This window comes from Dasypus novemcinctus, chromosome 9 (assembly GCF_030445035.2).
Source record: "Dasypus novemcinctus isolate mDasNov1 chromosome 9, mDasNov1.1.hap2, whole genome shotgun sequence".
Taxonomy (NCBI): Eukaryota; Metazoa; Chordata; class Mammalia; order Cingulata; family Dasypodidae; genus Dasypus; species Dasypus novemcinctus.
The window spans coordinates 115629652-115657629 of record NC_080681.1 but is presented as its reverse complement, the minus strand read 5'-3'; the positions used below and the strand labels follow the sequence as shown (position 1 = coordinate 115657629).

The window sequence follows — 27978 nt, the reverse complement described above, 5'->3', positions numbered from 1 at the left end:
CAGGACAGTCACCTGCTTTTTTCTTGGAGATACTTAGTAGGTGTTAATTTGTTGAAATCCATTGGACTGTTTTATTACCAAAGTAAAATAATTATCATTTTTCCTTCACTGCTGAAAGATAAAAATGTTGTCCTTAATCTAACCCAACTCTTTGATTAAATTGGCATGTTTCCTTATTAAAATTTACTCCATTTCTGCAATGCCTTTTTTCTCTCTCTACTGCAAAAGGAACCTCAAATTGATCTTCCCAAGCCCCCCCCCCCACACAAAGATTTATATCAGCGTATTCGTCACTCACTTTATTCAGACACTTGAGTGTACCTCCCTCCCCGCAGGGCTAGAGATGGTCTGCTCTCTGTACATTTCATTCTTCACAGTTAAAAAAAGAAAAAGAAAAAAAAAACCACATTATTTCCCAAATCCATGAGCAAGGGAAGACTTGAGGATTTCTGTATTTGTAGCAGAAACACAGCAGCCCTGCATCAGCCATGCTAGTGCCAATCCCGTTTCTCCCCTTTACCAAAGCTTAAGGTTAGATCAATAACATTTAAGAACTCATTTTAAAAGAAATACATCATTAATTTATATCTAAAGCTAAAAATAAATAATGGCATTCTTACACACCTTTCTCCTAGGCTAAAAATGACTAGATCAGCTGTGGGTGACATGAGATTATGAGGTACCATGAAATGGTCAGATCTCTTCTCCCTTGAAATCTCTTCGAGATTCTCAGTATTTTTAATTCAGTAATTTTAAGAAGGACTCAGCTCTGACATGACTGAGGTGAAAAGCATGGGTAATGACCAAAAAAAAAGGACCCTGTTGTACTTGGTTTTTGATAAACTGAAAAAGGACTAGGTGGCCTAATCTAATAATGAGAGCATGAAACTAGAGGCTTAGTTAAAATAAGTTTTGACAGCATATATGGATTCCTCAACCCTAATTAACTTTGGAGAGAAGCCAAGAAAGGCTGGATCACTGCTAAAATCTACCTTCTCCCCAGTATAAAACTGCAAATGCACCTGTTGGGCTAGAATTGGTTAATAAAGAGCTCCCTTCTGACTCTGAAGCTAGAAGCAGAGAAACAGAAGGATTTGTAGCTTAACCTAGAAAATGCAGAAAGCAAACAAAAATCAATTCAAACAGGCCTTACAAAAGAGAAAAGTCTGTTGGAGGTCTTTTGAAAAATGAGAACATTCATGGATGGGCAAAGGGTTTCAGGGGCAAGTCCATCAATACTAGGAGATTCTTGGCTGAGAAAGCAAGAGGTCAGTCTCCATCCACAGCAAACCTCTGCATCACGTGTATCCCAAAATGCGTTCTACACGAAAGTCCATTGTCTTAGCGGGGATGAGCACCTGACACATACTCCACCAATATGTCGAATTGCAGCTTGCAGCTTTTTGTCTGACCCACAATCCCCCTCAGTGTTCAGCACTCTGGGAATGAATCTTTGATCTTTACCGCCAGGCACGATTCAAGAGTTTCACCTGTGCGAGTCTCTTAGTGATCATAGTGGCAAAAACCAGGCCAAAGAGGACACTGCTGATTAGCACATAGTCATAGTCATCCTTCAGGACATCAAACTGTTTAGATGGGTAGACTCGAGTTTGGTAAATGTCCAAGCCATATGCCACAACCTAGGAAGGCAGAAGGAATGAGAATTAGGTAAGAAAGTCAAATGATCCACTGCAACCTCAAACTGAGATAATAATGGAAATAGAATCCTCAGTAGTTTTCACACAGATGAAACAAAGAGCAGCTCCACACAGCTGTGGAGAAGGTGGCACAGGCTGGCCTATGGCCCCTACTTACCAAACAAGTAGATTCCAGGCCGGAGGGAGCTGTGTAGATACCTCGCATTCGAGAAACTGTCTGGTTATAGTTGATGAATCGCTCTGCGTGTATCTGTACATCTGGAGAATACGGGATTAGGTTCTCCTCTCTGCAAAACACCAGCTGGGTCAGGCCCTGAAAACTGCTGTAAAGGAATCTCCTGGCTGCTCTTTATGAGTCCTGGGAGGTTTCCAGACCACATATCTAGCCTTATATCTTCCTTCAAGGTCTACTTGCAATAGTAGTTAAAAATTTATCAGCTGAATGTTAGGGACTGTGAAAAAGAAAGCTGTCTGGAGAGGAAGACTGTGATCTGGATTCCTACCTCATTCTACATCTAAAAGGAAAAAAATTACATACAGATGCACAGTATTTCATACCAGAAAAGGAAAGTGAGGGGAATTTTAAGACCAAAACATTGAACCACTAGGCCAATCCCTGTTCTTCACTCCAGAGTGCCTCTCAGTCCATACTTTTCTTCTGAAAATCCTCTTATCCCAAGCAAGTCTTTCCCCAATTTTAACATCCTCTCTCATGCAGTGCTCCAAATCATACTCCTCTCCCTTTCCTCATTTGTCAAAGACAGGTCCGTTGTCTCCTCACACTGCCCACAGTTCCTCATGCCCCCAAGTGAAGAGAATTCAGAATTGAGGCAAGAAAGTACACAAAGATGATGGATGGAAAAACAAATACAGACATCAGTACTAACAGCAAACAAGCCATTGGCTTCCCTGCACAGTCCGGCCCCCACTGCCTCCCTGACCTCCTTTCCTAACATCTCCCACCATTCTCTGCTCCAGTCCCAGGGGCCACCTTGCATTCCTCCCTTTACCATGAATAAATGTCAGGGCATTTTCACTAGTTGATCCCTCTGTCTGGGAAGTTCTTGCCCTCAGACATCCTTCAGGTCTTCACTCAAAAGTCACATTTCAGAGAGGCTTTCCTAGGCCATCCTATCTCAGATTTCACACACGCATTACACACACACACACACACACACAAACCCTTTATAGCCCCCATCCCTGTTTTACTTTGCTGCCTAAGCATTTACCATTACCTAATTATAGTATATCTTTTACTTGGTTTTTTATTTATTTTCCATCCCCACACCAAAATGTCACTCCATGAGGGCAGGGTCCTTTGCCAGGCCTGTTCATTGCTACACCCTCAGTCCCTAGTACAGCCTGGCAACATGCAGCAGTCTGAAGACCAAATTAAGGAGGCAAGGTTCCTGAAGGTGAGGGCCGCCAGCATTACCCACAGGGGTCTTACCTGCTTTGTTCTGTTGGGATCTCAGGTCGGCGGGGATCCAGCAAGGCCTTAGGAAGGGAGAGAATTGCTCCTGAAGGTAGTCCAACTGCACAGGAAGAAGTCAGCAGAAGTAAATGTTCACACTGATCCAATCCCAGAATAGGACCCACTATAAAAACATTGCCACAGAAACTTAAAACAGAATATTTAGAAACAAAAAGTCAACAAGCCAAAAACAATAATCCAAGAACAGATGGGTTTAAAGATCCTCACATTTGAAGATCTTGATTTCTTTACCCATCATCCTAAGACATGAGAAAATCAAGTCCTAGAATCAGGAAATGGGTAATAATGAAAGGGAAGAGCATGGAAGTCCACTTAGATCCCTTCATCCCTTACTCTTTTCCCTCCAATTACCCCTGCCACTGCCAAGCAACTGCCCTCTCACTGCAACAGCAAGCTGGGAGGGCTGGGGGACTCAAAAACATGAGATAACATCAGTTTCAGTAATGGTGCTGATTTCACTTGGAGACACTGTTGAGAAGGGTGTCTCCCTCACATCTGAGAATAAACTGACAAATATGCCTGACAAAGCAGAGTCCCAAACATCTTTGGCATAGTCAACTAGGCACAGCAGCTAGTTAAATAATCAGTAAGCCCTGAACTTAGACTACATATAGATGAGATCGTAAACCTTGTCCATTTCTCCAGGCCATCAGCACAGGCTAACTATGTTAAACATAATATCAGGGATCAACTTTCTGAGCTAGGTGAAAATGCAGAATAGACAGGAAGCTGTTTGCCTGAAGAGCTCTGGGTGGCAAAGCTGGACTAAGGAACTATTTCTGCTAAAACAGAGCCCTCCTCCCCAACTTAACTAGTCTACCTGGGCAGTGCCTTCCCTACCTCTGTCCTTCAGTGACTAAGGGAACCAACTCTCCCCAGACTCTCTCAGATACTCACTCAGCAAGTGTCGGCTGGTGATTCCCCGCTCAGTGATGGTGGCTTCCATAGCACTGATGGAAGAGGGGAAGATGTAAGACTGCTGGAGGACCTGAGGCAGCTGGGGGCGGTCCAAGGAGCTGAAGGCAGTGGCATTGTATTGCTCAGTACCCTCATAGAGCTCCAGTGCGGTAAACTCATTGCGCCGAGCCTTGGTGTTCCAGTACTGGTACTGCAGAGAGAAGAGGAGGCAGCTCAGGGCTTAGCTGCTGGTTCACAACTACAAAGAAGAAATTACATTGGAAAGGACCTTTCAAATTAAATTAGCTATAGATCCAGTTAGCTACAGATCCAGTCCACCTAGCACCCCAGTTGTCTTCCTTACTTCCAAGCTTACTAACTTGCAATGTAGTTGAGTCTAGCATTCTAAATAGCTGTGGGCTTCAGACTATCTACCAAAGTCCACCACAAAACAAAGGAACTCACAAGATTCTTAGAAGATAATGATAAATAGCTATCTGAGTGCTTACTATGGGGCAGGCACAGTTCTCAGCTAGACTAGAGGTGACTGCTACTATCCCTGTTTTACAGGTGATATAACACAGAGAGGTTAAATAACTAATTCAAGGTTATACACGCAGGAAAGAGACCAGTTGAGGTTCAAACCTAGGCAGCCCAAATCCTAAGCCCATTCCCCAGAATCCTACACTGCCATCCAGGAGTTCTGGATCCATGTAAACCCAAACAGCAACTGGATTTCTGGGACAAAAGGCAAAGAAAGGATTTAAGATACATGGAAACTGGCCACACACTCTTGAGGTACCTTCTGTCCTTGGCAGTGACACCAGAGTTTATCAACCACTGCTTACCACCACCCAGTTCTCAGAATGCACGATGTGGACAGGGCCCTTGGCTTTCTTCTGAATGGAGGAATGGATGATGCGTCCAGTGACGCCATCGATGAGGAAGATGCCAATGAAGGTGCGCTCATGGTGCATGTCTGTGCTCTCTGTCACCACAGTCAGCAGGTTGGGGTTCAGGCTCTAGGGAGAGACAGAAAGCTCCTTCAAGACCACAATGGCACATCATGAGCAATACTCACCCAGGAGCCCTGCGCTACAAGGCAATTTTGGAGCTCTCTGGCCTGGCAAAGAAATTGGGTTTTCTATTAAGACATCTTCATATTTAGAGTTCATCATCATTGCTCAGTGTCCACTGGGTTCTGGGTGCCATGCTAGGTGTTTTGCATATATCATTTCATTTTCTCAGTTAAACTACCTTGTGAGGAAACTAGTATCCATTTTTCATAGATGAGAAAAGCCTTAAAGAAGCTAAGCCAGATTCACAGACAAAACAGAGTGGGCTGAGGAATAAAAACAAAAAGTTAAGATGTGGGAGGATTAAAAAGGCAGAGAGATGACATCTCTCCCAGAAAAAAAGCTAAAGGACAGGTGGAGGCTGGAGGGCCGATCTGGGGCTCAGGACACCAGGGGAAGACAAGAAACTGCCCAGAAGAGAGAGGGACAAAGGAAAGGAATCTCAGCTGCTAGAAAAATCCCATGAGTAGAGCTAAAGCAACAGCTGGTGCTGATCCCCCCATGCTCAGAGCAAAGAGCAGTCTGAGGACAGCAGTAGCTGTGGACTACAGTGCCTGCAGTCTGAGGGGGTTGCAGGAGTCTTCTTCCCTAAGAAAGGGGAGAGGGAGGAATGGAGCCTACAGAAAATACAGATTTTGGCCAGTGAACTTTGTGTGCTACATTTGAAGGGTCTCACACTTCCAGGCCAGGTGGGGCTGCAACATTGCTTGCACTGAGAGACTGCAAGGAGCTAAGGATAATTTGGGCATCCACCTACCACATGGGAGGTCCGCGGTTCAAACCCCAGCCTCCTTGACCCGTGTGGAGCTGGCCCATGCGCAGTGCTGATGCACACAAGGAGTGCCCTGCCACGCAGGGGTGCCCCCCCAATAGGGGAGCCCCACGCGCAAGGAGTGCACCCCGTAAGGAGAGCCGCCCAGAGCAAAAGAAAGTGCAGTCTGCCCAGGAATGGCGCTGCACACATGGAGAACTGATGCAACAAGATGACACAACAAAAAGAAACACAGATTCCTGGTGCCGCAGGTAAGGATAGAAGCGGTCACGGAAGAACACGCAGCAAATGGACACAGAGAGCAGACAACTGGGGGGGGAAGGGGGAGGAGAGAGAAATAAATAAATAAATAAATCTTTAAGGATTATTTGCCTTTTCAAACACCCTCCCTACTGCCCAAGGCTGGTTGCTGAGAAGGCAGAGGGAGGAAGGGAGGACAGCCAAGGGTGGAGAATAGCCTTTGAGAAACTTTGTAAGGCCTGGCCTGCCCAGCTGAGGAGTTACACTGAATGCATTCACCCCAGCATCTGGGGTCTGAGCTGAGAGATCTGCCAAAGAGCACCATCTGCTACCAGACCAAAAAAGTACAAGAAAAGGGAAAAATAATAATAAATAAATAAATAAATAAAAGAGAAAATCAGTTGCCTTTACTGTCCCCCTCTCCATTACCCCATTACTGGGTCCTTAGCACTGGTTTGAGCAGTTAAACAAGGGCAATCCTAAATATCTAGAACAAATTGAACCAAGAGTGAAAGAACAGTAGTAGCCCTGTTAAGTAGGATTTACTTAACAATAAATCCCTAGGCAAGAGAAAAACTGTACATCAAAGTAAACTTGGCATCATAATCAGATGCCTAGACATCAGCAAAAAATTACAAGTCATACTAAGAAAAAGAAGGTATGAATTGGGCAAGGAACAAATCAAAGCTCCCGATGAGACACAGGAACTTGAAAGAAATAATCAATGAAGTTCATACAAAAATCCTAAATTGAATCATGGAGTTGAAGGACACATAGCTAAAGAAACAAAAGACATAAGAAGACACTGGGTGAGGCAAGTGGATTTGGCTCAACTGGTAGAGTGTCTGCCTACTACATGGGAGATCCAGGGTTCAAACTCAGGGCCCCCTGACCCATGTGGTGAGCTGACCCACGCACAGTGCTGATGCACGCAAGGAGAACCATGCCACACAGGGGTGTCCCCCACGTAGGGGAGCCCCACACATAAGGAGTATGCCCTGTAAGGAGAGCCGCCCTGCACAAAAAAAACGCAGCCTGCCCAGGAATGATGCCACACACACGGAGAGCTGACGCAGCAAGATGACACAACAAAAAGAGACACAGATTCCCAGTGCCGCTGACAAAAATGCAAGCTGACACAGAAGAACACACAGTGAATGGACGAAGAGAGCAGATAAGTGGGAGGAGGGGGGGAATAAATAAATCTTTAAAAAAAAAAGAAGACGACACTGGGTGGGCACAAAGAAAAATTTGAAATCTTGGAAGAAAAATAAAAGAGCTTATGGGAATGAAAGACGCAATAAGTGAGATTAAAAATACAATAGAGGCACACAACAGATTTGAAATCATGGAAGAAAAATCAGTGACATAGGGGACTGAACAGCTAAAGCTGTAAAGAGAGAACACAGAGGAAAGAATGGGAAAAATTGAGCAGGGGTTCAGGAAGTTGAATTATAACACAAAGTGCACCAACATACGTTGGGTATGGGAGTTCCAGAAGGAGAAGAGAAGGGAAAGGGGACAGAAAGAGTACTTTAGGAAACGATGGCTGAAAATTTCCCAGTTCTCATGAAAGACATGAATATACATATCTAGGAAGCACAGCGTACTACAATAAGAATAAATCTAAATAGATCTACCCTAAGACATAATATTCAGAATGCTCAATGCCAAAGACAAAGAGAAAATTCTGAAATCAGCAAGGGAGACATGAAACATCACACACAAGGGATGTCCAATAAGACATTAGGGAACAGATGTGACTCAAGCCATTAAGTACCTGCTTCCCACATAGGAGGTCCCAGGTTCGGTCCCCAGCACCTCATAAAAAACAATAACTAACAACAACAACAAAAAAAAAGCAAACAAATGGAAAAAACAACTCAGGGGAGCCAATGTGAGTCAGTGGTTGAGCACGCATTTCCCACATATGAGGTTCTATCCCTGGCCCCAGTACCTCAACAAAAAAAAAAAGACTTAGTACAGATTTCTCTTCAGAAACAATGGAGGCAGGGAGGCAGTGGAGTAATATAATTAAGGTACTGAAAGAAAAAAATGGCCAGCCAAAAATTCTTTATCTGGTAAAACTGACCTTCAAATATGACAGAGTTTAAAATACTCACAGAGAAACAGAAACTAAGAGAGTTCATAACAAGAATCCAACTCTAAGGAAACACTAAAGGGAGTTCTGCAGCTAGAAAAGAAGGGAGAAGAGAGAAAGACTTGGGGGAAAGTGTAGAAGTGAAGACTAGAGAAAAGGTAACCAAAAGGGTAAAAAGATGGACAACAATAAGATATGGCATATTAAAGCCAGAGGATAAAATGACTGAAGTAATGCCTTTACAGTAATAACACTGAATTAACATGGATTATACTTCCCAATCAAAAGACATAAGGCTAACAGAATGGATAAGTAAACATGAGCTATCCATATGCTGTCTGTAGGAGACTCATCTTAGACCAAGGATGCAAATAAACTGAAAGTGAAAGGTTAGAAAAAGATATTTCATGCAAACAGTAACCAAAAGAGAGCGGGGGTAGTTACACTGGTGTCAGACAAAATAAACTTTAAATGCAAAAAACTGAAAAGAGATGCAGAAAGCCATTATATATTAATGAAAGGGACAATCCACCAGGAAGGAGTAACAGTCATAAATATCTATGCATCTAACCAGGGTGCCCCAAAATACATGAGGCAAACTCTGGCAAACTGAAAGGAAAAACAGTAATATCTACAATAATAGTTGGAGACTTCAAGACACCATTGAAATCAATAGACAGACAGATCAACAAGGAAACAGAGAACTTGAACAATGTGATAAAGGAGCTGCGCCTGACAGACATATACAGAACACTGCACCCCAAATCAGCAGGTTATACATTCTTCTCAAGTGCTCATAGATCTTTCTCCAAGATAGACCATATGTTGGGCCACAACACAGCTCTTAATAAATTTAAGAAGACTGAACTTATACAAAGCACCTTCGCTTATCAAAAAGGAACAAAGCTGAAAATCAATAATAGGTGGGAAAGGGGAAAATCTGCAAATATACACTCCTAAAAATCAGTAGATCAAAAAAGAAATTCCAAGAGAAATTAGTAGCTATCTTGAGGTGAAAGAAAATGAGAACACAACATATTAAGAGTTATGGGGGGAAGCGGACTTGGCCCAGTGGATAGGGCCGTCCGTCTACCACATGGGAGGTCCGCGGTTCAAACCCTGGCCCTCCTTGACCCGTGTGGAGCTGGCCCACGCACAGTGCTGATGCACGCAAGGAGTGCCATGCCATGCAGGGGTGTCGCCACGTAGGGGAGCCCCACGCGCAAGGAGTGCACCCCATAAGGAGAGTCGCCCAGTGAGAAAGAAATTTCAGCCTGCCCAGGAAAGGCGCAGCCCACACGGAGAGCTGATGCAGCAAGATGACGTCACAAAAAGAGACACAGATTCCCGTGCCGCTGACAACAACAGAAGCGGACAAAAGAACAACACAGCAAATGGACACAGAGAAGAGACAACCAGGGCAGGGGAGGGGGGTAGAAATAAATAAAAATAAATCTTAAAAAAAAAAAAGTTATGGGATACAGTGAAGGCAGTACCGAGGGAAATTTATAGCCTTAAAAGCCTACATTTTAAAGAAAAAAGAAAGACTTGAAATCAAAAACCTAACTGATTCCTTGTGATCTATTAATTTTTTAAAAATTTAAAAAAAAAAAAACCTAACTGAACAACTGGACAATCTAGAAAAAGAACAACACAAAGCAAGCAGAAAAAAAGAACAAAGATTATAGCAGAAATAAATGAAATTGAGAACAAAAAAACAATATAGAAAATCAACAAAACCAAAAGCTGGTTCTCCGAGAAGAGGAATAAAATTGACAAACCCTTAGCAAGACTAACAAAGAAAAAAAAAAGAGAAGATGCAAATAAATAAAATCAGGATTGAAAGAGGGACATTATAACTGGCCCTACATAAACAAGAAGGATCATAAGAGAATATTATGAGAAACTGAATGCCAACAAATTAGACAACCTAGATGAAATAGACAAATTCCTAGAAATGCACAAACAACCTAAATTGGCTCTACAAGAAATACAAGAACTCAACAAACCAATCACAAGCAAAGATATTGCATCAGTCATCAAAAATCTTCCAACAAAGAAAAGTCCAGGACCAGATATGGCTCACAGGTGAATTCTACAAAAGATTTTCAATACCAATCCTGTTTAAAGTCTTCCACAAAATTGAAAAGGAGGGAAAATTATCCAAAACATTTTATGAAGCCAATATCACCCTAATACCAAAGTCCAATAAAGATACTACATGAAAAGAAAATTACAGACCGGTCTCTAATGAACACAGATGCAAAATTTTCAACAAAATTCTTGCAGATCAAATCCAACATACTAAAATAATTATATATCACAATCAAGTGAGTTTTATTCCTAGTATGCAAGGGTGGTTCAAGATAAGAAAATCAATTGGCGTAATATACCACATTAACAACTCAAAGAAAAAATACACATAATCATCTCGATCTATGTAGAAAAGGCAGTTGACAAAATCCAGCATTCTTTCTTGATAAAAACACTTCAAAAGATATAGAATGAAAGTTCCGCAAAATTATAAAGGGCACATATGAAAATCACACAGCCAACATTGTATCCAATGGGGAGAGATTGAAAGCTTTCCTTCTAAGATGAGGAACAAGACAAGGATGCCCACTGTCACCACTATTATTCAACATTGTGCTAGAAGGTCTAGCTAGAGCAGTTAGGCAAGAAAAAGAAATAAAAGTCATCCAAATTGGAAAAGAAGAAGTAAAATTCTCTGTGTGTGTGGCGCCATTCCTGGGCATGCTGCACTGTCTTTCACCCTGGGCGGCTCTCCTTACGGGGCACACTCCTTGTGCACGGAGCTCCCCTACGGGGGGTACTCCCGTGTGGCACGATGCTCCTTGTGCGCATCAGCACTGCGCGTGGGCTAGCTCCACATGGGTCAAGGAGGCCTGGGGTTTGAACCGCGGACCTCCCATGTGGTAGACGGATGCCCTAACCACTGGGCCAAGTGCGCTTCCCCAGTAGGTACTATTCTAATCACATTATGTGTTGTTATTAATCTTCTAAACAATTATTTGAAGTAGATACTACCATTCCCACTATACTGGTGAAAAGAGAAGTTTAGAAGCCCAAGTAAATTACCCACAATGAAGAGCCAATCTGTGGCGGTCACTTCTGAACCTCAATAGTCCCCCACTAGGTTCGCACTGCTGTATTGCCTGAGGCTTAGTGAAGCAGCTTCTTTGTTGAGTTCCTTTAGTTTTATTACCCTGTTCTATTATATCCCCACTCCAACTCAGTTTCTGCTCTGCCAGAAAGTATAATTAATGTTTATGACTATTATGATTACGTTCTCTTAGGACAGTTTTGCAGCCCTTTGGTCATCTCTCTTGTCATCCTCCCTTTTCCACAACTAAGGTTTAACTCTAAATTACCACTACCACTAGTAGTAATAATAGCTAGCGTCTACAGGGTAGTTACCATGTGCCAGGCACTGTGCTGACATAACTATCTCATTAATCAGCACAACTCCAGGAGGAGGGTATATTATTATGCCTTGACAATAAAATTAAGGCTCGAGGGATTAAATGACTTGCCCAAGATAATTTATCTACCAAGCCCTCCAGCCAGAATTCAAACCATTGTGTTCATGATTCCAAAGTCCTCTTCTATGCCCAACTGCTGGGCTGTACCTTATAGAGCACGCTGCGGTCCCCCATTACCCGGCCTTGGGAATGGACATGCTCGCTGCTGCGCTTCCCCTTCACCTTGACAATCCGCTGTACTTCTGGAGGAATGGTCAGCTCCCAACTCAGTTCAGTGGTGAGATCCTAGGGCAGGGGCAAAAGAACCAACACTTGTCATGAGGCGGCTGCATGCACCCGGGGTACAGCCAAAGCTAGTCAAGTCCTGCACTTGAACATTTGGGGCCTTTGTGCTTTAAGGAGCACAGATCAATTTTCATTCTGGGAACTCCCAGAAAAATAGCAATAAAGATCTAGTTTGTGAAGAAGTTTTGAAACTCTCAGTTTGATTAAGAATACTAAAGCCAGCAAGAAAGGAGAGGAATGCACAATAGTATTCCATTGTCTACCTGAGTAGGAAATGCCCAAGGGAAAAATGACCATTTACTACTAACCTAAATTTAGCATTGAATTACTAAACTGGAGGGACCTTGAAAGGTTCCCTGCATGTTCTTTATAGATATAGGAAGTCAATAAATAAACATCTACAGTTAAATAAATTATTAGACATCCATACCTTGGAAGGACATGGAATCATTCAAAAATACCAAGGTACCTTTAGGGGACAGTGACTGGAAAGGGGCACAAGGGTCTGCTGGAGTGCTGGCACTACTGCTTCCTCACCTGGCTGCATTGTACACGAAGTGTTCCTTTTGTGAAAGTTCACTGAGCCATAACCTTGTGATTCTTGTAGTTTTCTGAATGTATATCATACTTGAATTTTTTTAAAATAAGTTTATTAACAAAATAAAAGGTAAAAAAATATATCAAATGAAAAAATCAAATTTTATAATAAATACAGTTGAATTCTCTTTGAGTAAGAAACACATATATGTGGTCCACATGGCTTTTTATTTAGTATACTAAATATACAGGAAGGGTAGTGGGAACATGCATAGCAGACTGCTGACAGGCATCTTATCTAGGGAAGGCAGCTGGAAAAGGATCTTTTCAGATCCTTTCACATTTTGCTTATATACATCCATGTCAATTTTATGTTTTACAATGATAATGTATTCACATATTGCTTAAGTTTTTTTAAAACAAAATTTTTTTTAGTAAAAACAAACAAGTCTTCATTGCTACAGCCTCCTTTGAAAATATAAGAACTCAAACATCCCCAAGTAAAATAACAACAGCTAAAACTTGGCTTCAAATCCAGGCAACCTGGGCCCAAGCTCTTAACATCCATGCTACACTGCCTCTGAAAAAGCCCTGGGGAGCAGGATGAGATGCCTCCCTGGTACATATGCACCACAAATTACTCCTCTACACAGACCTACTAATGAGGCCATGGCCAGCCCCTTGTGAACCAAGGAATGCCAACTTCAGAGCCAGCGTATATCACTGCAAGAATTAACTCAAGTATGTCAGGACTGTTCATCCCCATTTCTAGAAATTCAAAGCACATATTCTATCAAGAATGGATCAATAACAGCAACTTCATATATGAAGAACGACTTGTTACTCAACTTCCATTCCCACCCTCCCAAGAATGGAGAAAAATGTCCCTTCTTTCTACTGTGTATTGCTAGATCCCCAGCACCTAGAACCTTATCTGTCAGGTGGCAGCTACTCAACAAATATGAGCAAATGACTGACTTGCAATCAGACATCAGGATTATGCTGATCTAAGTTTACAGTCGAATGAGTAGCATAATTCCCTTCTTAGCCAAATACCAGAAAACACCCCAACCGCTCCCACAATGCAGGGCCCCTTTCCTACCTTTCGTAGCCGATATCCACACAGCTGTCCCTGCTCTGCATCCACCAAATAGAAGAAGATGGAGGGGGCAAGCTCATGTAGCTGTCGCAAGACATTCCGAGTGGCTGGGAAAGCCGTGACCTTGGAAAACCCAAATAGCCCAAGAAAAGCGTTAAAGAGTTGGGGATCTCTAAACCCAGTTTTCCAAGACTCATTATTGTCTCCCTATCAAACAGAGCCTTAAAAAGGTCTCAAAGGAATAAAAATAAGTCTACTGAACTCAATTTAGAGTTTAAATTGAGCTCTATGAAGAACCCGAGTTTTTACAAGTACAGAGATAGTGGTCAAGTTCAATAAGGATGTTTTAGAGTCCAAACATGTGCTGCCTGCAGACAGTACTCCATCTCTGGCCTACCAACCCCACCCCCATACCCAATTCCACTTGGACATTCTCCATTCCACTCTGAAGATGTAGTACCTTATATTCATCATCTATCAACAGCAACACCTTGGCATAGTCTTGATCCATGATGGGTAAAAGCAAGGACTGCAATACGGGGCGCTTCAGTATTGGGGGAGCCACCTGACTCCACTTCCCAAAAATGGGATTGAAGACATAGAGAGAACTCATTCCTGTCTCCTAAAATGACAAACAGACAGACTCCACCAACATAAAAAGAATGCAAATACTAATAGTACATCTGGAAGGCTGGGATTCAGCTCAACTGTGAGGGATTCCCTAGTCTTTGCCTTTTTGTGGGAAATAAAATCTTGGCTGAAGGTGAATGGCCCCCTATGCTACTCTCAAAAGGAAAAAAGTCAAACTGCCTCTTGTTCCAAACATAATCAAGAAATGGACATGGTGAGGAACAAATAAATAAAAAGGTCAAACACCAATTCGGCAACCCCAGGGCAGCCATTCCAAAAGAATGTCTAACAAGTGCCCTTCCCGATAATGCCAGAATGAATCCACAAATATCCATTCTAATTCTGGGAGGGAGAGCTATAAATAGCTTTGTGTCCTGCTCTCCTTCAGAGAGAGAAGGGAAAACAGCCACCCAGCCATGACAACAGCCTACACTTGGGAAGGAAGAGAGCTGGCTACTACATATCTGGGTGAAGTCACACCCACTTCCTAGTTGATTCCACATAAGTGCTGGCTGGTACTTCCACCCAAGCAAGAACCTGGAAGGAACCTTGAAGGACCCTCTTTAATTCTCAGAGAATTCCTAGGGCCTAGGAGATGCAAGCTGTAAAACACCAGAAGCCATGCCTACTTTGGGTGAAATCAGAGGTAGGCAGCCTCACCTTGTCCTTTACCAGGAGGGTGCACTGTGGGGGGTGGGGGAAATGAGCAGTAGTTCTCTGGACCATCAGTTTAAAGGAGGAGTCTGGCTTGACATTGGGTAGATACTGTTTCCACAGGATGGTGCCAGAGCTGCTCTCAATGCCAAAAAGCTGCAAGAAGAAAAACAAATACTTGGCTCACTACTAGAAAGACAAATCAAAGAACTGATTCTAATCCTTTAAAATGAGAACCAGTGCTATCCGCTACCAAAGGCTTTTTGTTTCCCACTTCCTCAATTGCAGGTTAGTGGGGCTTAATCCCTTCTCACCTTGCCCGAGGCTGTTACCATCACCATCATCTTCTGGAGGTTGAATTCATCTCTGGCCAGGGTGTCAATGTTGATCTCATTCTTAATCTGACTCCGTGGCTTCCGAGCATCATAAAACATCTTCCAGAGGTGGGCAGTCCACGCCTGCAGCAGGATGAGCTGAGACGAGAGGCGTTTCAGGAACATCCCCAGCAAGCCGTCTGATGTCAAGGAAAAGGTAATGCAACTGAGGCCTACTCCTTACAAGACCTGATGGATCCAGCAAGAGGATACTTGCTTTTCCTAAGGAGGGACTCTCTCCCCGTTTTGCGGAGCAAAATCTTTCACACCCCAGACTACAAGTCCAAGGGTAATTGTGTATTTCGGGCCAACAGTCTCACGCTCAGGTAAAGAGTCATGCAGGAACTTCCAAAACCTACTTACCTGGCTCTTACTACTTCACCTGCCTGGATCTTGGAAGTGGAGACTAAGAGGTCAGGGATCAGCCATGCAAGCTGCAGCCATGCTGTGAATGTCTCCACCACAGCCCCACATCCAGAATGGCCATATGAAGGCTTCTGGTTGCCATGACAAAACCAGAAGAGGTATGGGTCTGGGGGTGCAGGGGTGTGGAGGTATACGTATCATGAATGGTTACTTCCACTTCCCATGTTTCATTTTGACTTTGTCAATTGCTTAATCTGCCTCCATCAAACCTACTTGCAACCAATTCCCAGGGCTATCATCCATTCTATCCCTAACTCCATCAATGAGGCCACCCCCTTCAAGTCTCCCCCTTAAGGCAGATATTTGGTCACAGATGCAAGGTAGCACAGTAAAGAGCCTGGTCTCTGAAGTCTGGCAGACCGGATTAAAATCCCAGCTTCACTACTTACTGGCTGTGTAATCTGGGGAAATTTACTTAACATTTCTGCATCCAGATCTGTAAAATGGTATGTACCCTGTAGGGCATGCTGCAGTCTAGATAACCTGGTACCCATTCAGGATTTAACACAGTGCCTGTACATGGTAAGTGCTCATTAAAAAGGAGCAGTGCCTTTGCTTATCCCATTTCCTACTGACCTCAGCTCAAGGAAAAGAGCATGGCAGGCAAACAGGACAAGTCACAAGCAGGGCAGTCCACACACACACAGGTATGTACCTCATGGGTGCAACTCAGGAAAATTAATTAACCAAAAGCTAGCTGGGTGGGCAGGCAACAAGCAATAAGGAAGCAAGAAGCAGGTTTACCTTGAATTGCTGGATCCAGGCAGCAGAAATAAATAGTAAAGTTAAATTAATCCTCAGCTTAAGAAAACTTGCAGTGCCTAGCAGGGTGCATGGCCCAAAGTGGGCCTCAATACCTGGTGGATGGCTGGATGACTGGATAGAAGGGAGGTGGGGGCTGGCAGTAAGTAATAGTAGAGTGAATCCAGTCCATCCTTGGGACACTGGGCTGTTACCACAATATCCAGAATAACCAAGTCCCGTTTCCCCAGAAGGATGTGGCTGTCACTTGCGGGACAAAGGGTATAAAGTGTCCGACAAGGTGCCTGACAGATTTTAGATACTCAGGCAATGGTAGTCGTTACTATACTAAGTTCCTACAATTCTTTTTTCTCAGGAACTCTCCCTAGAGGAATTCGAGGTTCATTTCTTTCAGAAAAAAGGATATTTACATATAAACCCTATGGCCAAAAAAGCACTGGAAACTGCTGATTAAGCTAGTTCAGAAAAGACTGAGCCATAAGTCAGTGTTTCTTATTGTCAACTAACAGATTCATTCCCAGAGCCTCCCCTTCCAGAAATTTTGCTGTCCTAGTGTTTTACACTCATACCTGCCTTCTTGCCAAATTCTCCTTCCAGCTCAGCCTGCGCCCCAGTCAGGGGGAGATCCACCATCTCCAGGCATACCACTTCTGCCAGGGACTCCTCTCGGCTCCACAACACCACCTTCCCTGCTATAGAAAAGTTTCAAAAGGCTGAACCTGTCTCCCCCAGTTTTCTGAAGGAATTCTTCTAGGTGGCTTGGGGATCACCACAGCTCTTGTAAAAAAAAATAAAAAAAGAGAAAGAGAAATGGCATAGCAAGGTGCTGGAATCAAGAGGTCAAGTAAGGGAAGTTCTACATCTACCTTAGAATGCTGAGGATTTATTCAAAAGCAGATGACAGAAGGCTCTGAAAAAAATCCTCAGAGTAAATTCCACTTGAACCTTTCTCAGAGCACTATCCATAACCCCCAAAAAATAGCCTGATAGGAAATCATGAGCAGGCCTGGAAAAAAAAAAGGGCTGCATGAGTTCCACTCACCCAGCTGCTGCAGGAAAAGCAACAAATGATCTTCGGTCTGTACCAAGGCCCGGTAGCCCACAGAGTCGTCCTTCTTCAAGAACACTTGAATATACAGCTACAAGCCAACAAGATAACTGCAGTTAGTAAAAATTCAAATCCCTTCACAGCACCAGATGCCAAGATTCAAAGCTTTGGGAGTAGGTGGAGGTCCAGGTATGATATTATCTGGTGTCTAAACAATATAGATATTACCTAGACTCCACTAAGAATATAGTGGACACAACACAACACAACAGTGGTGCTGGGCTTCTGGCTCAGGCCTCATTATGGAGGACCTTGAGTACAAAGCATGGCACCACCTCATTCACCCACGCTCCAATCACACCCCACAAAGCAAGCGGGAGACCAGGATTAATCTTTGCAGATCAATCTTTTCAGAGATGAAGTCACCGTTCAGAAAGGCACAGGGACGTAAACTAAATGTATACCAAGGCAATAATGGGTAGTGTAGGCTGTGAGCTCAGACAGACCTGAGTTTCCAGCAACACCTCTCAATCTGTGTGACTCTGGACTGGGTACTACACCTGGCTAAGCCACAGTTTCCCCACTTATAAAATGGGATTGGCAATAACCATTTCACAAGACTTTTGGGAGGGTACAAAGTAAAAACATGACAAATAATACAGCTCTCGCTGTTACTCACAGGGATTTATGGCAAGTCAATGGCTCAGGGAGAACTAGAACCCACATCCAGAGAGCCCTGATCCAAGACACACGACCTGGCCCTGAAGAAAGGGAGCCTGTGCTAAGAAGTCCACAGGATGGAGTCTGAAGACAAAGCCTCAGGCTTACCCGCTCAGGCCGGGTGCTGTTCTGCTCCAGGCTAACCATGATCGTGGTGTCCAGCAGCCGCCGGCCCGTCTCCACTAAGTACAGGTTAATGGTATAGGTCTGGTTGAAGCAGGTCAGGGAGTCCTAGGGGGTAGACAGAGCATGGAGCAACTAGAGGGGTCTCCCAAGGAAAGTCCCAAGAAAATCCAAGGATTGGTGCAGGCAAACACCCTAGAGAAGGAACAGGATCATGAGAAAATATGTGCAAAGGAGGATAAAAACAAAAAGAAACCAAAACAAGGTATGTGAGCAAGTAAATAAAGTACAGCTACTCTACTTGTTTAAGAGGGAGGTCAGTACAGTATAGCAGAGATTCTCCAAAGAGAGCGAAGTCCCTGAGCAGGAAGAACGGCAGTCACAAATCCCTTTAGAAAAGCTTAGAGACAAAAGCCACAGCAGAAGCCCACGCCCCAGCTTCAGAGGAAGTGTAGAGATTGCCACCCAAGTCTACCAGAAGAAATGGAGAAACCAAGGCCCAGAGGAAAGTGGTCAGGAACAGATTCTAGGGATCCTGCCTCCTAATTGCTCAATGAAAAAATATCAAGAAAGCTACCTTTTAATTTATACTACTCAGAAAACCCCATTTGAAGGTGAGCCCTCTAGGAACTCTGCTCATAGCCTAAGCTGCTCCCCCAACTTCTCTGGGTGGCCTCCTGTGCCTTTAGATCTGATACACCTTCCCAATGCCATACCCTACCTTTGGACTAGACTTCTCTGAAAAGCTCCCCACTGACCCATCTTCAGAGCTGCCAGGTTTCTGTTAGGGGAAAAGGAAGGAAAGAAGGAGAAAATTGAGCCAAAGGGACACTTCCCAGTCACCAAAATTAAACTTCCATTTCTATGTCTTCTCAGCACTTGGGAGAAGGCAAATCTCATTTCTCACCCTTGCCCAACAAGCCGAGGCACCCCTTAAGAGACCAAGATGAAAGCCAGGGTGTCACATTAGGGTCTCATTCCTGGGGAGAAAGGGTGTGTGCAGAAGGCTCTACAGATGAAGTGAGAAGTTATTTCTCAACAGTCTGCTGTACCCCAGGATTCAAACTGACCAGGCAAATAAGCTCAGATTTTTTATTCTCAGGGCTCCTGGCAAAGGCAAAGATGTACACCCCATGTGCCAGTTGTTACTCTCAATACTCACAGCTTCATTTCGACAGGTCATGACTGCAGCTACCGTCTTCTCCCCAGTGGTAGCAAAGCTCACTAGGGCAGTCTGGGGGAAAAAAGCAAGGTGTTAGTTCCTCAGTGGGACCTATATTAGCCAGCAGCCTTACAGAGGCTCTACAAAGAATGCCCCTTGGCCTTGGAAGTGAAAATGTTTCAGACTTAAGAGCATAATTGCCAGGGCATTTTGAGAGCAAAGGGAGGGCCCCACTGCACCCACAGCTGAAAAGAACACTCTCTCTTACCTCTAGCAAAAGCACAGATCAATCCTAAATCCCATGATACTCTCAATATCTATAAGGAAGCTCTAATTTACAGCCCCACTTTGCTGTGGACTCAGAGGAAGGAACTCGTTTATACTCTAAAGATCCTTTGTAACTCTCAGGAGAAAAAAAATAGCCATTTTGCTCTTAAGGCTACCCCTCTCAAACTACTTAGATATTACCTAGACTCCTCAAACTCACCTTGGGCATTAAAAGCAAAGTCTCCAGACCTTGGAGCATAATTGCCAGGGATCTGAGAGCAGAAGGAGGCCCCCACTGCATCTTCAGCTGAAAACAGAAGCTAGAAGACAAGGGCTTCTAGCATTCATGTCTTGGCCAGATCTTCCCAAATCCTAGGAAACTATGCTGCCTGCCGTTACCTGTGGGAAGTTTTTGAGCAAACTCAGGGACCCATGATGGTAGTGCAGCAGAGCATAATGGCTTGGGGACAACTGCAGGAAGAACTGGGCCCGAGAGCGATCCATGGGGTTGGGCTGTGTGGGCAGGATCCGGGGTTGGAATCCACTTCCAAACTCTAATTCAAGAGACTGAAAGGAAAGAAGGAAGATTAAGGCTAGAGGCTGACAAGTCACTGATCATTCCAGGCTTGCATCATCTGCCCCACTTTGCTAGTGAAAGTAATTAGGCCATTGCATGTGGCTCCAGAAACTCCCATTCAAGTTCCCCAAAGGGGACAGTGTCTCATTTCCTCTTTATGAGTTTAGCCAGAGGCCTGTACTTCTTCCAATGACTGCCAAGGCTCAGGAAGAAAGCCATGGCAGTGGGAAAAAGACCTTCCAGGGGAATCATGGCAACCTATTTAAGGTCCAAAAGCAATGCCCTCAGCCAGGGGAAGCAGCTCTGGCCTCTCACCTGCAGTAGGATCTGCCTCAACTCCCACTCTGTCTCCAGAGCCAAAGTTTGGAGGGAATGTGAGCCTGGATCAGGGCACACCAGGACAGCCTCATCCACCACTCCACAGGCTCCGGTGAGACTTTGCAGCCATGGAGTCGAAACCCTGACCTATAGAACAAGATATTATAACAGAAGTCTCCTGAGGACGTTTACATTTCCCTATCAGCAATGTCATTGGCAGAATCCCACTGGGAGTCCTAAGTTCAAAGTTTCTTCCTGGTTGATTCCAAAGGAGCCCTGTCCATCCTCCCAGCTTCCTAAGAGCCTCTAAAGCTAAAGAGAATAAGCTTTTCTTACTGGTCACTGGAAAAATATCAGGAAATTTTCAGTACCTGACACTTTAGATAAGCACTTCTCTACTGTGTCTATCATATGTGGCTTCCCATCATTATCTTACATTATCTTATAAGATACTTACAGGCAATGACTAGATCTATGTAATTGTTTTAACCACCCCAGAAGAGCACCACATACGTATATGAGTGCTTAATGCTTGATGAGGAGAAGTTAGCCTGCAAGTGACCAGAGCCAGAGACCATATATGGTTTTTGCATCTGCCCAGCCAAGTTCCTTGGCCCCCAGCACAAAGAAGGGCTCCATCAATTCCCTCCCCAATCCACAAGACTCCTCAGGCCAGGCGCCCTATCATACCTGCTGAACAATCTCTCCATCTTCCACATTAAACTTGACAATGTTCACATGACTGAAGGGAACAACTCCAAGGGCCCACACCACCCCCGAGCCGTAGGAATGCACCATCTGGTAATGGATGCTGTCACTAAGAGAGGGAAGGAAAAGTGGGGAGTGACTGCATTAGCAATGACAGGACGATCCTCAGGGGCCTTCCAGACCCAGGCTGCCAGGTCCTTAGCCAGATATCACAAACTAGCAATCACCAAATGTGTTCTGTTTGACTCACATACTTTGGTTTTGTTTTTAATTCACTGTCAACATTTAAACCTTTGATTTTGTGTAAAAATTAAATTTCTAGTTTTCCTTTAAAAATTAGATGTGGCGAGGGTGGTATATGGGAGCTCTATATTTTAGATAAGATTTTTCTATAAACTCATGACCTCACTAATTTAAAAAAAAATGTAAAAAAAAAATTCTATGTGGCAATACTGGGTCTACCTAAAGGTTGCCTAGCAACAATCAGCTGAGTGATGCTGCCCCCTTGAGGAAGGCCAGGCACACTGCAGTTCTCAACCATCCCCATGTATGTATACTGCTTTGCTAAGTAAGTGGATGTTACCCAAGCAGTGCCACAGGAATTTGAGTTTTTATTTCCTGTCCTAACCTTTGAAAATGGCCACAGTTGGTCTAAGCAGATCCTTTCCTTTCCTTCCACTCTCCATCTTGTTCCTTCATAGCTTCAATGCTTTCTACCACTAAGACCTCTAGAAACCAACTCAAATCTCACTCAGTCCCTACCTTGGGCTCTTAAGTAGTTCCAGTTCTTAACATGAATGAAAGGTTTCATCTGACTTGAACTGAGAGTCAAAAGGCCCAAAATATTAAGATCATGAGCAAGTGAGTCATGTCCCCTTCTCAAATGTCTCTGAGGAGGCCCAGTCTGAGAGTTTTTCCCTCATTGCAAAGGAAGTACTTCACGTAAGCACATCCTGAAGTTCAGGCCTTAGGTCATACCAAACATGAGGTAAGCATGGGTCAAAGCAAGCTTACCTTTGAGTAAAAAACAGTAGCCTGCATAGACTAGGACAAGGTAGCCATCACCAGGTAGGAAGGCAGCCTTACCTTTCTGGGAGCTGTTCCACCCACTTTAGATGGCCATTGGCAAGGTGATGGAGGGCCAGTGTGGTCTTCTTCAGGACGGCAATGTACCTCACTGTCTCCTGCAGGCCTACCAGCCCAAGTGCCTGGAAACTGAGCACAGGGCAGCGGTGAGAGCCCAGGCGAGAGGAGAAAATCTGGAATACTACCACTGTTGTTTGGTGAGCAGGAACACAGACTTTAGGGTCAAACATATCTGGTCCCTCATCCTGGCTCTGTCTTTTTAGCTATCTTGAGAGACTGCACTTTCAACCACGTGGCCATTCTGCCTTCCTGAAAACCCCCTGAATCGCCTAAGGATTGTTCTCTCCTTCCCCTGGGACTTCACAGCAACTGGCTAACCCTCTATTATGGGACCATCATCACAGAGACAGAAACTGTCTCACATTCATGTGTGTTCCCATCACTTGGGGCTCACCAAATGTTTACTGAATGAATTACTATCAGAACATATTAAGCCAATGCAAATGACCCCATAATTTCAACAATCTTAGCAAATATGCAATAATAGCACAAGCTGGTCTCTAAACAAAAAAATTAAAACACTGAAGGTGTTATGTTCTCTTATTTAGAATACTACAAAGCTCACAAATCATGGTGAGAGCTGGAAAAGTGTTCAAGTACAAGAATAAACACTGTACCTAGCATAGAACTCTGTACCTAATAGATGCTCACTAAAATGCTGGCTGAACAAAAACATGTTCCATAAACAACTCAAGCACATCAAGAACTGGGCGTTTAAGGCTCTTTGACTCTTCAGTGGTGCTGGGAGAAAAACCAAGAGGCCAGGAGTTGCTGTTCATGCAGACCTGTGTTCCAGCCAAGTGTTTAACCCAGCCAAGGTGAAATACAGCTTTTTTCCCTACCTGCCACTGTCCAAGGTTATCTCCCAATTCAGGCCCCCAATGTTAGTCTCCCAGGAACGCATGATTCGACCTCCACTGGACACAGTGATTGCATCTGGAAAAGAAACAACCATGGTAAAATCATCTCCCAAACTGTTGCTCTGTAGGCTCCTAAGGTCATGAGCAGTGGCCTCACCTCTGATTCATGGATACAAATAAATGTTACACAGGTACCTATCTTTTACTGATGGGAGGACCCCTTCTATTTTCCCTGCCAGATCTTGTACAAAGGGGAACCAAGGAATGAGGATAGGGGGTCAACTCTGTGACAGAGACAAAGCACGACCCTGCTTACCCTGTCCATGGAGCAGCATGGCATCCACAGCCCCTTCTGGAGTGCCCTTGTCAACATGACGCCACACTGAGAGACACAAAAGTCAAATATTACTGTGAACCACAGAGACGCATCAAAGAAGACAACAGGAGAAAAACTGAACAGGTCTTTGTACAGCCTGAATTTTTTTCGGGTGAGGGAAGGAGAACAGCTCACTGGCAGAGATCCACCCACTCCCACTCATTTGGGTAACAAGGGGAGGGTGGAGAGGAGCCGCTCCTGTCCCAATCTGAGGCCTCTGCACTTTCTGTCCCCACTCCCAACCCCGTCCAATATAGAAATGAACAATGATGACATGAATAAAACCCACACAGTTTCATACCAAAAAGAAAAGTGATTTTTGTATGAAATTGTAAAACTAAGTTATATTTTCATATTTTAGTGTCAAAAATTTGAGGCAGCATAGGTAAATTAAAGGGGCACCTGAACCTTTATTGCAGATTAAAACAATGTGTTTTTATAGCAATATCTTATTTGAGGCACACAGGACTCAGGCTGGGGGGAATAAACTGCAAAAGATAAATTATTGAAATGTATTAAAAATTAAAAGATGAAAAGATTGAAAAAAAAAAAGTATCAGAATCTTGTATGAGATGTATCTTTTGGCCAATGTGTCCCTAACTTAGGAACCAGTCAGGCAGACTTTGAGAGACGTAAGCCATTCTGAATCCAGCATGCTCAGCCTTTTCCTCTCCAAGGTAACCTAGTTCACTCACGTATCTCCCCAGTGCGAGAATTTAATGCTGCAATCACGTTCTTCTCTGTGGCCACAACTAACTTCTTAGATCCAGGGGAAAATTCCAAGGAGGCAAACTTGAGCTTCCCAACATACTGCTGCCTCCTGAGGAAAAGAGTACAGAGAGAAAACAAAGGGCCAAAATCATCACTGCACAAAATGCTTTGGGAAAAAGGCAATTAAACCACCACCTGGGAGTTATCACCATCCTAACTGTCTTAGGATGTACAAGAAATGTTTGTTAATGAACATATTGGACCAAAGCAAAATTTCTAGTCAATGTAGTAAGGAGCTAAGAGAACAAGAGAATATGCCCTAAAAGGTGAGAAATACATTAGGTCTTCCTTCTAAATGCAAGCACATATTTATCCCAAGGTAAGTGATACTTTTATGGGTGAACTGTATCCCCTAAAAAGATATGTTGAAGTCCTAACCCCTGGTACCTGTAAATGAAAGCTTACTTGGAAACAGGTTCTATACAGATGTAACCATTACCTTGTTAAGGCAAGGTTTTACTAGATTAGGGTGGGCCCTAATCCAATTAGGCTGGTGTCCTTATAAAAAGAGAAAAAACAGACAGACACAGACAGACAGACAGCCATATGAAGATGGAGGCAGGGGTTGGAACTATGCTGTCACAAGTCAAGGAATGCTTGGAGCCACAAAAGCTAGAAGACACAAGGAAAAATCCTCCCCTAGAAGTCCCAGAGGGAACATGGGCCTGCCAACACCTTAATTTAGGGCTTTTAGCCTCCAAAACTGCAAGAGAATAAATTTCTGTTGTTTTAAGTCACCCAATTAGTGGTAATTTGTTAAGGTGGCCAAGGAAACCAATACAAATCCAAAAGGGCACCTGATAGAAATCCCACTAGAAAAATATTAGTCTTTTCTATATTCACTGATGAGCCTCTAAGAAGACAGATTACAAAGGAGAGAAGAGGTGCAATCCCTGCCCTCAATGAGTTTGCAATCCAACGTTTTCCTTTATTTTCACTGATCACTGGGGGGAAATCTATGCAAATTAGACAATAAAACTCCATCCATAGATTGGGTCAAGGCCTTGTTCTCCAAAACATGTTCAGGATACATATGAATCATTATTCAGCTCTTTCTTGGAATATATCTCATTACTTTCAAAACTTAGCTAAACATAAATATAATTAGAGGTTTACATGGTATAATGCCAAGTAGATAGAAGGTGCTTACACATTGATTTTATTTTATTTTTCACAGTGATTTTAATGTAGAAATGCTGAAGTCTCCAGTACATTAACCACACAGTCACATTTAAACTGAATTTCTCTGGTTATAATGGTGCTTGGTCTAGTTAAAAAAATAAAAAAATAAAAAAGCTAAGCTGGTAGTAGAAAGACCGGTTTAATAAAAACTAACATGCATATCACAAAGGATATTTTCTACATTTTCATATATTTTATCTCACTGTATCCTCTGAACAACCCTATGAAGTACATAGGGGAATATTATTACCCCCATTTTACAGGTTAGGAAACCAGAGTTCAGAGAGGTCAGGTTATCACTGTCAGAAATAGAACCCAAAACTAAGCTCTTCTGACTCTAAATCCAATGTTCTCTTTTAAAACTTGTTGTTTTATCTGGACTCTAAAAGTAATAGCTGCTCATTATCAGATATGTTTAAAAATACATTAAAAGTATACAAAGAGAAAATTTTTTTAAATACTTAAAATACCATCACCATAAACTTTCAACATTTTTGTGTATTTCCTTTTGTTTTTTCCAATTTGTAAGTTGCATATACCTAGTATTCTGCTAAAGTGGAACTGTGCTATATACATTGTATATACAAATGGTATTGTGTGCGTTTGCCCATTATCATTAAGAATGTGACTTACATTTTTTTAAAAAAGTGACTTATGCTGCATTAGCCACTTACATATTTATCTGCACCACTAAGCTGAGCCCTTATCCATTCCCTGTATCCACAGCACCTAGAACAATGCCTGGCACTCAACAAATATAGGAAGTAATTTGTTGAGACAAAAAAAGACTCCATAAGGGAGGAGATATCTGAGCAGGACCCTGAAGTATTAGTGATAATAATGGTAATGTTTACAGATGACACTCAAAGAATCACGTATGTGCTAAGTAACTGAGAGGGATAATCTGATTCATTCTCCTAACTGCAGGAAGTCAGTACTATTAGTAAATTCATCTAGAGATAAGGAAAAGAAGGCATAGAGCAATTAAGTCATTTTCCCACATCATGAAACCCTTAAATGCCAAAAGCAAGATTCAAACAAAAGCAAACCTATTCCAGGCCATTAAAGTGGTAAGTCAATGAGTGAACGAGTGAATGAGTGAATGAATGAATGAATGAATGAATGAATGGCACCTCCTGACCAACGAGGATTTTAGGGCGCTTTCCTGCGGGCCCAGGACCAGACCCGGCTGGAAAGGAGAGGAGGGCTCACTTCCGGATCCCTAACACCCAAGCCCCTCTTCACAATGCCAATTGGAGGAAGGCAATCGTTCACTGCGGGGTGGGACCTCTGACAACCAGTGGACCAGGAACCCTGATAGTCACAGAAATGGAGTCTGACAGGAGAGGAGGGATCAGTGACGTCTGACCAGGACTCCAAGCTTGCCTACCCTGCAGGACTGGCGGTCAGGGACCGGAGCTTAGAAGGGTCTCCACACTTGGTTCAGTACTCTTTTGGCGCAGAATCTTAAAATTCTCAATCCACTATTGTTTTTGCTTTGTTTTTTTGTTTTTAAGGAGGTACCAGGGATTGACCCCGGGACCTCGTACATGGGAGGCAGGCGCTCAACCACTGAGCTACATCTGCTCCCTTCAATCCACTTTTGAACAAAAGGCCCCACATTTTCATTTTGCACTGAGCCCGGCAAATTCTGTCGCCAGTCATACTAGATAGTGACCTCTTTCCCTTCAACAAGGAGGAAACAATAGGCACTTGGAAAATAGTCACAAATTACCCGAATGGAAAACCACACTTACGCACCAATCAAACTTGCCCACTTGGTCTTCATAGACCGCGGCCGCTGAGATTAGTAGCGCAGCCCAGAGCCAAAACCGGTAAGCCAACAACGCCGCCATGACAGGAGCCCAAGGACTGCCCGCCACCGGCCCGGCGTGCACCGGGCCTCAGGCTCCGCCCCCATAGGAGCATAGAGTTGGAGTTGCACGCGAAACCCTCGAGTTGCTCTCGGAAGTAAAAGAACGCCTGAGGGCGCGGGGAATTGCACCACAGAGGCGGGGAGAAGGGCAGGCAGCGCCCGGCCGGGAGAGACTGGTTGCTGTGCATATTGGGTCAGGCATACTCGAGGGCAGCCTTCCAGGGCCGTCCCAGAAGCCCCCGCGCGACCGGGGTCCTAACATCGCCGCCTACCAACGCACGTGGCTTCTGCGCGATGCCCAAATCCAAGCGCGATAAGAAAGGTGGGTGAAGAGG

General features: G+C 43.7%; 2 protein-coding genes across 5 annotated transcripts in view; one reads left to right on the top strand and one right to left on the bottom strand.

Annotated features, from left to right (window-relative positions):
• Window positions 1-284: 284 nt before the first annotated feature.
• On the bottom strand, window positions 285-27849 carry EMC1 (ER membrane protein complex subunit 1). 2 transcript variants are annotated; one of them, XR_009187301.2, is made up of 23 exons: window positions 27529-27668; window positions 24510-24634; window positions 23755-23820; window positions 23421-23514; window positions 22519-22647; window positions 21415-21541; window positions 20722-20871; window positions 20229-20396; window positions 19563-19634; window positions 19122-19181; window positions 18386-18508; window positions 17552-17648; window positions 17079-17201; window positions 15262-15461; window positions 14954-15103; window positions 14124-14285; window positions 13667-13786; window positions 11890-12027; window positions 4899-5072; window positions 4051-4261; window positions 3109-3193; window positions 1816-1916; window positions 285-1640 (listed from the first exon to the last, which is right to left on the bottom strand). XR_009187301.2 is itself a non-coding variant. In XM_004457435.5 (23 exons), the coding sequence occupies exons 1-23, from the start codon at window positions 27621-27623 to the stop codon at window positions 1461-1463; spliced, it is 2979 nt and encodes a 992-aa protein (XP_004457492.2). In that variant the 5' UTR covers window positions 27624-27849; the 3' UTR covers window positions 285-1460. The 2 variants fall into 2 exon arrangements, 1 of the variants encoding a protein (XP_004457492.2); XM_004457435.5 differs by having other exon boundaries at window positions 1816-1945; window positions 27529-27849.
• Window positions 27782-27978, top strand: part of LOC101433852 (mRNA turnover protein 4 homolog) — an 11665-nt gene continuing 11468 nt past the window's right edge. Inside the window, exon 1 of one of the 3 annotated variants that reach the window (XM_071217751.1) lies at window positions 27782-27965. Coding sequence is in view for 2 of the 3 variants with exons in the window: in XM_004457439.5 (XP_004457496.1) it covers window positions 27938-27965 (28 nt within the window). In the remaining variant the exon portion in view is untranslated. The remainder of the gene's footprint in view (window positions 27966-27978) is intronic. The other 2 variants (XM_004457439.5, XM_071217749.1) reach the window with 2 other exon arrangements.

Bases quoted from the DNA above. Each gene is read 5' to 3' on its own strand.
- EMC1 (XM_004457435.5), bottom strand. From the start codon at position 27,623: ATGGCGGCGTTGTTGGCTTACCGGTTTTGGCTCTGGGCTGCGCTACTA. The intron at 19,635-20,228 runs GTAACGGCAGGC...TTTTTCCCCCAG, and splicing joins TGCTCAAAAACTTCCCACAG to ACTGCCCTAGTGAGCTTTGC. The intron at 14,286-14,953 runs GTGAGGCTGCCT...TTGTCATTTTAG, and splicing joins CCCTCCTGGTAAAGGACAAG to GAGACAGGAATGAGTTCTCT.